The 12328-nt window shown below is 42.8% G+C and overlaps 1 protein-coding gene across 1 annotated transcript in view; it reads left to right on the forward strand.

Annotated features, from left to right (window-relative positions):
- SELE (selectin E) overlaps positions 1-12328 on the forward strand; it is a 148686-nt gene that overhangs the window by 71708 nt on the left and 64650 nt on the right. The window contains exon 26 of the mRNA XM_029617651.1: positions 5352-5482. Within this exon, the coding sequence (XP_029473511.1) occupies positions 5352-5482 (131 nt within the window). The remainder of the gene's footprint in view (positions 1-5351; positions 5483-12328) is intronic.

Raw genomic sequence — 12328 nt, forward strand, 5'->3', positions numbered from 1 at the left:
GATTGTTCATCAGCTTATTACTAGCATAAGCAGCTTGGTCTGAACCCTGCTTGCAATGAAAGATAGAATTGTCTATCGGGACCTCGCACCAGCCCAGCAGCTTCTCCAGACTAAACCATTCTTATGCTGAAAACCTTAGACTCAATCAGCTGTACTTTCAGGAACATCAGTACAGAGACTAAGAAGTGAGACCACCATGTAGCAACTACAATCTGTGAGCTGAACTCTCTACCCTCAGTTAGTCTAGATCAAGTACATCTGAGCCCCTGCAAACTGTTTTAAACTAAAGGATTTTGTATCCTTTGGGTCTCTGGTTAAAGAAGATCTCAATAAAATACGACCATGCTTTGTAATTGCTGGAAACATTTCTTTGTTTCACTGAACACTTCTTCATGCTGACTGAGCCCAATTACCAGAGGAAATTCAAACAGCTGGAACTCAAGGCATAGTCCTATGATCTCCATGAAGACACTATCCTTTGACCCTTACCAGGCCTCACAAATGAAATACTGTGATATTTATTAGAGACTTTTACTTTCAGTCCTACTATGCCATCTAGTGAATGGCTGATGAATAGCACCTGACAATTTAAATATCATGACCACCAGGAGAATAGTATCTATTTTATTTTGTATTGCTACTGACCTCTAGTGGTTGATTAGAATACTGTAGCTTACTTTTGTAATACTACAAAAGTGAAACTTATTTGCTTAATTGTATTTTCTTACGGCTCACATGTTTTTAATATTCTGTAAATAAATATTTTGGTTTAACAAATCTGTCTAACTTTGCAAAGTGTTCAGGGTGTTGTGTTATAGATTTTTCTCCATAAGCAACACCCTAGTACTGCTGCTGGGAAGGATTGAGATGGGTGGAGACATTGTTGGTGCTAATTGTGAAGAACAGCAGGGGGGGGGGGGGAGCAGGTAGATGCCATCATCAGCTGCACAACAGAACCCAGGATCAATAGCACTGGTGAGAGAACTTTTGAGGATTGTGGTAGTTGAGAACAGGAGTGAGACAGGGCTATACATATGATCCAGGGGCTTCCCTAAATAGATCTTGTATGCTTATCTACCCAAGATGGTAGATACAAAGGAGGAAGATAACACAAACTGTTTTGGATAAACAGGCAGTCAAGCTTTATGGCTGGCACCTGGGATATATGCGTAGCAGTGAGGACAAGAGTAACATGGCAAACTTGATGGGGCAGATGAACCTTTGCTGCTCTCATTGACTATGTTATTTTGTTATGTACATATTCTGTATTGTTTCTGAGAGATGAAGTGTTCATACACTATGAATGGGCAGCATCCTGGAGAAATGTGCAGGTGCCATGATTCTAATCTTGCTTTTCTTCAGGTAAGCTCAGCCAATAGGTTGGAAGCAGAGATGCTACATAATATTTGGGGAAATGGCAATATCTGTAGAACTGCCCACTGTTCAACAGCAGAGGAAACAATTCATCATTTTGGATGAAAACTTCTCCAAAATACTTGAGTAATGTTAAGCCACAGAGTCATCAACTTCTCTAAGAGCCTTATGCTGGTTCAGTATTTATATTATTTAAAAACTAAAATGCAAATTCATATAGAAGAAAATTGACTTAGCTTTCTCTAATATTGGTGTGGATTGTACAGTACTATTAATAGAGAAAATTAATATTTAACTTAAAAAACTTTATATTCGATGTTTGATATTGGTAGTGAGTTGTTAAATAGACATAGTCAAAAATTGTTTATTGCCTAATTTATCAAGCTTTACATTATCTTATAATATGTAAATTATGAGAACATAAAGACGAATGGTCCATCAAGCCCAGCATTCTGTCTCCAACAGTGTCCACTCCAGGTCATAATGTTTCTCTAATATATCCTGTCCCCACCCCTGGGAACACCTCCCTTCAATCCAGCTATAAGCATGCCTGCTGCGGAAAATGACACCTCCTTTTAGCTGGGCAGAGGAGGGTGATTTTCATCCAGGCCAATTTAACCAGGTAAATGGCAACTCAACAGGGAAGTGCAGCCCCCCAAATCTTCATTTTTGGTTTGTTTTTTTTTTTTGAGAGGGTTTTCAGTTTTCATTTCCTTTGTTTATTTTGGTTTGGTTTGTTTGGCAAATCAAATTAGATATTAAGAAAGCAAAAACCATTAACAAAAAAATTCTGACTGCTTTGTATTTTATAAATGTAAACATTAATACTGTCACAACAAGCAAATGTGCGGCATACAATATACTGGACAATAATAATGTAACCAACAAACAATTATTTATTTTGCATTTGCACACAAAACTTGTGCAAGATTAATTATATACTAAAATACCTTGCACAAGTTTTGTGTGCAAATGCAAAATAAATAATTGTTTGTTGGTTACATTATTGTCCAGTATATTTTATGCCGCACATTTGCTTGTTGTGATTTTCCCTATATGTATGTGCTGTTCACTCCGCCTCTCCTCTGTGCTATCGCCCAACATTAATACTGTGACAGACAAATTGTTCTGTATTAAAACTATTGCACATGTTAGTTTGTTAGGATGCCACCTAATGGTTGTATTGAAAATTTGCATCTGTGGGTTTACTTTGAGACTGATAGTCAAAAGCCATTTAGACGGATAACTTAAAAGGCATCCGTCTAAATGGTAAAACCAACATATTCAGCAACTTATCCAGTTAGAATTTAGCTGGATAATTGGGGAGGCGTTCTGAGGAGGAGCGGCATTAGCCAGATACATTATCCAGCTAACGCCTATATTCAGCCAGATAACTTAGCTGGCTAACTCTGGTTGGGCCACATATCTTTCCTAAAGATAGCCAGATAAACTTATCTGGCTATCTTTAAAGTAGCTGGGTATATTCAGCGGCACTAAATAAACCCTGCTAGTTGGCCAGATAAAGTTATCCGGCTAACTAGCCAAGTTGCACAGCAACTGAAAATGGACCTCTTTGTATACCTCAATACAAATTGTAGCTTGCTTTGGTTGATCAAGTTTAGGGCATAAAGTTGTGCATTTTGGGAGTTTTTAAAAATGATTTATTTAAAAATATTATTTCCCACCTAACCATAATTCTAGGCAGCTTACATACTACATTCATAAAATAACATCTAAACAATCATCACCAATACCTTTAAAACATAAAACAGTGCAAAGCCATTATAATATGGCAAATTACAACAATTTAGATTACAAGGTCAACATATAATCAACAACAAGAACATTACAGTATATCCATTAAACATAATAAATTTAAACCAGTCTTCCATAATAGACCTAACCAGATGAAACACAAAAACCAGCCTTCAAAAACAATGATGTTAAATCCCGAAGGCCTGAGCAAACAAAAAAGCCTTGATTTTTTTTCTAACAGACTTTACCAATTGTTCAATGGTACCAATGCTTTACCAGCCCTTTAATTTGCTGGTAAAGCATTTCACATAGTTGGTCCAGCAGCCATAAAAGTCCGCTTTCAAGAATCTCAAAGATGTAAAGTGTGGAAAGATGGAACCTTTAATAAATTTTGTGTCGATGATCTTAATGCACTTGACAGGTTGTACAATTCTACCGTGGATGCCATGCAAGATTGTCCATTATCCCATAAAACTTTGTGGCCCATGGTTAATTCTTTAAATTTTACATGCCAGTGAAAGGTGAATGATATTGCTGAAATAAGGTCACTTGGCTGAATGCCTGTCAGCACCCTGGCTGCTGCATTTAGCACAGACTGCAGCGCTGCCAAGGTAGAAGCCAGCAATCGAACACAAGCAGAATTACAATAGTCTGGACCTGTCAAGATCAAGGCTTGAAGGATAAAACAAAAATCATCATTGTTGAGAAAAGGTTTCAGACGCCGCAGCAATCATAGCTTATAAAATGAACTTCTCATGACAGATTTTGTTTGCGCCTGAAAAGTAAACGAAGAGTCAAATAAAATCCCCAAGTTACAAACTTGTTTAGAGACAGGAATAGCCCAATCACCTCTCTATGCAGGACATATATGCGGAACATCATCTCTAGCTCACCTGGATAAAATGAACACTTCAGTTTTTTCTGTAATTAGGCATTAATTTGTTAGGTGACATCCATTGTTTTTAGCTGAAATATGCACAGTGACTTCTGATAAAGCACCAGAAATAAAACATAGCACAGGAATAGAAAGTTGAATGCTATTGGTATAGAGATGATATTCCAAACCGAGCTCAGCTAATATCCTGCAGATGAGATGCACCAGGTGAAAGCCGACTGGTCGGTTCTAACCTGTTGTACTCGATTGAGGAGGTAGATGTAAACCATTGCAGGACAGTATCTTTAATTCTAATTCACTCTAATCGTAATAATAAAATTGAATGATCCCACGTATCAAAAGCTGCAGCTATATTAAGAAGAATCAGAAAATTATTTTTCCCACTGTTAAAGCCCTGCCAAAAAATGACGAGGCTTGACATAAGCAATGTTTCAGTGTTATGAATACTGATGGCAATCCAGAACCTCATGTTCCTCAAGGTATTGCTGGAATTGTTTTAATACCATTCCCTCTGAAACTTAACAAAAACGGTAAGGAGAAAATGGGATGTAGTTCATTAAACGGACAGATTGAGATGTGATTTTTTAAAGATAGGGCGAATGCTCACCTGTTTGGAAGAAGAATGCACAAGCCTTCTGATATGCACACACATTTGCCCTTTCTTTCTCTCTTTCACACACCCAGACACACAGGCTCTCTCACACACACACACACACATACACACACACACTCTCAGGGTCTCCCCCTTTCTTTTGGGTCGAAGTCCTGCCTGCAGGGACTCTTCTGCAGCCACCATGGGATGGGGTCTGCGGTGGCTTACCGGGCCTCTCTCTTTGACCATTGCGGGATAGGATCCATGGCAGATATTCCTGGAGGGTTTTTTTCCCCCCTGTCCTAACGGTAAAGGTAAAATGGAGTACGGTTTCATAGGGTCAGCAGTAAGGTCCACTTCACCATCTGCATGACCAATTAAGAGCCCCACAATATAAATTTGGACGGGATGAGCACTTCTCACACCGGGAGTCCCATTCCATCATTTTATGTGCCCTGTTGGGGTGGGGGGAGGTTACACAGATGACAGTGTGAGAATCCAGATGTGCTACAGTAAAAACAGTTTGTCTTGCACAACCAACAAGAGGAGAAGGAGAAGAGATCCAGCATGACCTGGCTTCCTCATGATTTAATTCTGCCTTCTGCTTGGGCTAGCTTTAATTAGTCTCTTCTTAACAAAAATTGTTTTCAAGCAGTAAACTTATCACACTCCAACTAATAAAAAGCTAAGCCAGAGTCATCTTGCAAATGGTTAATGGAGGCTTATGGGACTGATCAACAGGAAAAAGTCTGAAATCGTATGAAGTGCTGAAAGGAAGTGTCACAGAGTGGAGAGTGCAGATAGGAGAACCTGCGGCTCTCGATCGGGGGAAAGGGCAGAAGTCTGTGGACACTGGCAGAGAAATGGTGAGTCCAGTTTTTCTCCTCTTACAACGAGCAGAATTTGCCACCGTTCGTTAAGGGTCACGAAGGATGGCATTGAGCCAGGAGCCCTGAATCCTGTGTTTCCCCTGAAGGGTTACAGCACAGAAGGTGCGGTGCCTGACTGGAGCCCTTCTATCACCGAGCACAGAGTGCCTCACACAGGCAGCTATTTTGGGGAATTTTCTGAGGGGTCAAATTGTGCCTTGTTTTACGTAAGGTCAGTGGAAATCTGCACAGGCAGAAATTACACAAAATCTCATCCATGTCAATGAGAAAAACAGGAGATGTCTTCCCAGAAGGGGACATAAAGGGGGCACTGTTACATCAAAGTACAACTTGCGTACACGGCACAATATTTGCTGATTGCAGTGCTGTAATGTATATAATGTTTTAATACTTTTAAAAATCACATATTCTAATAATTAAACTGAAAATAACCTGCTTTTTTTCCTACCTTTTGATGTCTTAGGTTTTTTCCTACCTTTCTATCTCCTGGCGCATTTTTCCTCCCTCTGGAGCCTTTCCGGCTCTCACCATCCTTCTCAGCTCTCACCCCTAGTCCCTCCATCTCCCTTTCTCCATTTTTACCCCTCCCAGACCTCCGTGTTTTGCCTCTCCATCTTTTCCCACAATATCTCATTCACAAAGAATTAACTAAACCAAATTATGCCCAATGTTCATCTGTCTCCAACAGAGAGAAAGTCTATAAAACAGGCCATGTGCAGAGCTGCCCAGCCACTTGTCAGGGTTGAAGGACGACATTGCTGACTGTATGATAACTAGCCAATGATAGATCATCGTTCCACAAATTTGTCTTAACTCCTTTACAGGCTCTGTTTCATTCATTTTTAGATTTAGCTCACGCTTTTTCATTAGTAGCTCAAGGTGAGTTGCATTCAGGTATTGTATGTATTTCCCTGTCCGCAGAGGGCTCATAATCTAAGGGGCCTATTTACTAAAGGTTTACTCCCATGCAGAGCTGGTGCAAGGGTACCAGGCGCCCTAGGCAAACTTTCTGCCTTGCACCCACCCTCTGCCACCTGGCCCAGGTCCCGACCTCATTCACTCAGACAAATCCCCTCTCTTGCACACACTGAGGTTCCATGTCTCATTCACACATGCACCGGCTTCCTCCCTCTCTCTCACTAACACCATTGCTCTCTCATACACACCCAATCTCTCTCACTCACACACACACAAACAGAGGCGCCGCTCACAGCCTGCCGAGTATCTGCTTTTCTCAGCCGCGAGCAGGATGGCCGCTGCTCACAGCCTGCCAAGTGTCTGCATTTCTTGGCCGTGAGCAGGATGGGTGCTGCTCGTGGTCCGCCAAGTCTCTGCCGCTTGCAACCCTCTGAGTCTCTACTCCTCTCGGCTGCGAGAGGGATAGGCTCTGCTCTCGGCCCTCTGTGTCTCTACTCCTCTCGTCCATGAGTGGGATGGACTCCACTCGCGGCCCCACAAGACTGCTCTTTGACGCCCTTTAATGGCTGGCGCCCTGGGTGACCACTTAGTTCACCTATTGAGACATGCCCGCCCTGCTCCCATGTTTTGTCTATGGGAAAAATGCTTAGTAAATAGGCTCTAACTGGGTGATTTATTTAGCCATGTTATGGCTCTAATGCCCGTTTTATTGTGTATATTGTGCAATATATGCAATATTTTGCATCTTCCCACCCAGATACCCTTCCCTATTACAATGAACTTCTTTGCATGTGATTTGCATGCTCTAATAATGCAAATGTATGCAAAGAAGGTCATTACTAGTTGATTTTATGCAAGGTAGTCAGCCACGAAAAATATCTACACCTATTTGAAATGCACTAGATATGCAGCGGGAAGCCTTGCAACCACCCACAAGGAAAAAGAAATTGTTGAGTCCCGGCCCCCCCCCCCCCCCCCCCAACATGATCCCTCTCCCACACCTTAAATCAGATCCTGTGCCAGGACCAGGTGCACCCTCGCACCCAGCCCAGTCAGCACCATTTTCCAAAATGGCGCCAACTTGACCTTGTCCTAGCCATGTGACTGGGGTAAGGTCTGGGCTTCTTGATGGACTTGGGAGGAGAAGGGCTACTGAATGGATGTGGGGGGCTGTCGCCACATGCCTAAAATGTTTTATTTTTTACATTATCAGGGAGTCTGGGCTGCCTCAACTGGAGGCCCTAGGTTGAGATGGGGGTCAGCACCCCATTTGGCATGACTACTTTTTTGGCCAGCTGCCCTTTAAGGCAATGGTGGTGCCAAGAGGTTTCTTTAGTGCCGTGATGTTTGGCCACAACACAAAAGAATGCGCTATACAGCTGCAATACTTTTTCAGGGGAGGGGGGTCACATTATTGCGGTGGCACCCCCCGCAATCATGGGCCCTTCCTGTGATAAAACACTGTGGCTTAGTGCATCTAGAAGTAAGTTTGTATCTGAGGCAATGGAGGGTGAAGTGACTTTCCCAAGGTCACAAGGAGTATCAGGTGGGAGAAGCAGGGGTTCAACGCTTCTTTTCTGATTAGCAGCCGATTGCGCTAACCACTAGGCTATTCATTCACTGCTTATCCCTGGGATAAGCAGCATGGAATCTATCGACCTTTTGGGATCCTGCCAGGTACCTGTGATCTGGATCGGCCACTGTTGGAAACAGGATCCTGGGCTTGATGGATCTTTGGCCTGACCCAGTATGGCATGTCTTATGTTCTTATGCACTCCTATTATACTATTATACTATTATTTATTTATTTATTTATTTTATTTATTTAAAAACTTTTCTATACCGTCGCTAAGTTATATATCATCGCAACTGTTTACAAATAGGCACATAGACTAAGATAAGTAAATGTAGGATATCGTACATTCTAACAGTGCCAATAAGGTTCGGTTACAATTTCATAAATAAAATCATTATTTGAGTAATGTTGGTCAAGTCCAGGTATATTATTGAGTTACTATCGCTTTGAAATATTACTTCTTAAATGTAGGATTGAGTAAATTCATTCTCATCTGCATTACCCTGTACTTTATTATACTATTAGCCTTCACAGTGTACTGTGGCAGTAAGTTAAACAGGTTAAACATACTATTATACTATTAGCCTCCACAGTGTCCTGTGGCAGTAAGTTAAACAGGTTAAACATACTATTATACTATTAGCCTCCACAGTGTCCTGTGGCAGTAAGTTAAACAGGTTAAACATACTATTATACTATTAGCCTCCACAGTGTCCTGTGGCAGTAGGTTAAACAGGTTAAACATACTATTATACTATTAGTCTCCACAGTGTCCTGTGGCAGTAGGTTAAACAGGTTAAACATACTATTATACTATTAGCCTCCACAGTGTCCTGTGGCAGTAGGTTAAACAGGTTAAATATACTATTATACTATTAGCCTCCACAGAGTCCTGTGGCAGTAGGTTAAACAGGTTAAATATACTATTATACTATTAGTCTCCACAGTGTCCTGTGGCAGTAGGTTAAACAGGTTAAACTTACTATTATACTATTAGCCTCCACAGAGTCCTGTGGCAGTAGGTTAAACAGGTTAAATATACTATTATACTATTATATTATACTATTATTATAATACTATTATTATATTATACTATTATTATACTATTATACAGTAGGTTAAACAGGTTAAATATATAGCTCCTGATAGCTGTCATTGCCTTCCCTAGTTCTCCATCTCTCATTTTCTCTCTCACCCTGTCCCAGACTTCCATCTCTCAGTTTCCATTTCTCATTCTATTGCAAACCTTCATCTTCCTGTCTGCATCTCTCATCCTCCCAGCCCTCCATCTGTCTCTCATCCCCTTAATCTTCCTCTCTCCCTATGCCCACCTTCCTATCCTGCAACACATCTCTTCCTGTCCACACTTTTAGAGTAGGCCTGGCAATCGGGGCTTCTTTGGAACACAGCCTACTGCAGCTGCTGCTCCTCCTCCTCCTTCTGTTAGCTATGGGGGGAGGGGGGTATTTAAAACTCACTGCAATACAAATTCAGCTTTTTTCCATTAAAATTGAATAAATACAGTTAAAAATTAAATTCTGTCAGCATGCATCCTTTACAAAAATCTAGGAGCCCTAACAAAAGTAATCGTTCTTCCACAGAATGCTTGACGTCACAGACATCCCATGAGAACAAACAAATGTTTCCAGAACATCCCTCAGGAAGTAATAAAAATCATATCATCCTTGGATTTTTTTGTGAGGGGGGGGGGGGGGGGAGATCTTTTTAACCCAGTCTCAGGTTACCAGCTAATAAACCCTGCCCAGTGGTAAATATCAAGATTATTTCTACTTTTCAGAATAACAGTACAATGGTGAAGTAGTCCAGGGGATCTTAGTGAGGGCTGGTTTGCAGGATAACCACAATGAATATTAATCTATATACATACAGATAGTCAAAGTACAAATTAAATTTGCATAGCTTGGCTACCCTGTAAACCAGACCCATTTGCAGTGCTTGAGTAGTGGATCTGAGAACCCCTGAATTACACTTTCCTTTGGAAGAATAGCACATATTAGCATCTAGACCAGTGGTTCTCAACCTTTTTTTGGCCGGGACACACCTGACAAATGGTTCTCATATGCGTGACACACTGAACATGTGACCATCACGGGGCTAAGTGTAAAAATGCACTCTGCATCCACAGGAATTTCCTCAACCCTCAGCAATGAGTGCAGAGCAGATCTAGGGCATAACCCGTACAACTCACCATACAAAAAAAAGATATTCTGGTTCTGATGACATCTCAGTAAAAGCAAAACAAACTCCCTTTACTACCAGGCACAATAGCCTTCCTTATGAAAAGACAGTAATTTACCACTAATGCATATCCTATTCAGAAAACACATCAAATAAGATTGATACAAATGCCTACATGCTAGTAAAATACCTCACCTCGGTCACACACCCAGAACTGACCTTCACCAAGTACAGAAAAAACACAAATTATAAATATGGAGACAGAAACTGGAACGGAAAACCAAAAAAGCCACTCTGCATACAGTGCGAACCTGGAGAAATGGAAAGAGAAATATAGCACCTAAGAGACTCAGGATTTGCAATAATGCACACAAACTAACCTGCACAAAGTTACACCTGTATTACGGAACACACGCAAACAGTAACAACCCTATCTAAGAAATACAACTATTAAACCAGGCCCTAAACACTAAAACATTTCCTATTGGGAAAACAGAATAAGCCAAGCTGCTACAGAGCCCCACACTGAAATCATTGTAAAGTTATACCAAAAATGTTACAAAGCAGCTGCTGAACAAAATAATATTCAATTAAATACTCATAAAAATTATTAAAACATGTCCAAATATCAATAAAATATTTCAAAACAGCAGACATCGCATAATACCCAATAATTAAAATGGCAGTCAATCAAGAAAAATAAATTTAAAAAGCCACCTTTACTTACCTTCTCCAGCAACTCTCCTACTCCTTTCCCTTCCAGGCCAATAGCACTAACCAGAAGCAGCAAGGGCTGCTGAAGCTCTGTCCTCAATCTTCTTCCTTAGCACCCACAACCAGTCACTCACAACACACACACCCCCAATTAGACCCCACGACCAGTCTCGGTCTCTTTCACACCAGTCATCTTCCTGACCAGTTTCTCTCTCACACAGAAACACATCACCTCCCTGACCAGTCTCGCTCTCTCAATCACACTCATGTTCTCTTATATACAAGCTCTCAATCACACACAAAAGCTCTTACACCCATTCACACCAGCTCTCACCCAGGCTTCCATTCACACCCCTACACACAAGCTCTCACCCAGGTACCCATTCACACCCACAGACACAAGCTCTCCCCCAGGCACCCATTCACACCCTCAGACACAAGCTCTCACCCAGGAATCCATTCACACCCACAGACACAAGCTCTCACCCAGACATCCATTCACACCCACAGACACAAGCTCTCACCCAGGCACCCATTCACACACAAGCTCTCACCCAGGCCCCCATTCACACACAGACACACAAGCTCTCACCAAAAATAACTTCTTCCTTCATTGCAGGGATGGGCTCCGGTTCCGCCGTTGCTTTAATCCGGCGGGCCTTCTTTTTTCGGCGCCATAGGGATGGGCGCCTCAGTCAGAGGTCGGGTTTTCCTCTTCACCGCTACGGGGCTGGGCTCCCGTAGCGGCCTTGCACCGTCGGGGTTGGGTTTTCTCTTCACCGCTACGGGGCTGGGCTCCCGTAGCGGCCTTGCACCGTCGGGGTCGGGTTTTTTCTTCACCGCTACGGGGTTGGGCTCCCGTAGCGGCCTTGCACCGTCGGGGTCGGGTTTTCCTCTTCACCGCTACGGGGTTGGGCTCCCGTAGCGGCCTTGCACCGTCGGGGTCGGGTTTTCTCTTCACCGCTACGGGTTTGGGCTCCCGTAGCGGCCTTGCACCGTCGGGGTCGGGTTTTCTCTTCACCGCTACGGGGTTGGGCTCCTGTAGCGGCCTTGCACCGTCGGGGTCGGGTTTTCTCTTCACCGCTACGGGGTTGGGCTCCCGTAGCGGCCTTGCACCGTCGGGGTCGGGTTTTCTCTTCACCGCTACGGGGATGGGTTCCCGTAGCGGCCTTGCACCGTCGGGGTCGGGTTTTCCTCTTCACCGCTACGGGGATGGGCTCCCGTAGCGGCCTTGCTTCGTCGGGGTCCTACACTGCTATTCCTCTCACCCCACTCCCGGGCAGTGCCATGCCTGCCTCACCGGCCAATCAAAGGCTTCCTCCTTTCTTCCTACTCCCACTGGCAGGTGGCAGGGAGGAGACTTCCGATTGGCCTGCGCGGGGGAAGACAATATGAAGGAGGCTTCCCATTGGGCA

Source organism: Rhinatrema bivittatum, chromosome 10 (assembly GCF_901001135.1).
Source record: "Rhinatrema bivittatum chromosome 10, aRhiBiv1.1, whole genome shotgun sequence".
Lineage (NCBI taxonomy): Eukaryota > Metazoa > Chordata > Amphibia > Gymnophiona > Rhinatrematidae > Rhinatrema > Rhinatrema bivittatum.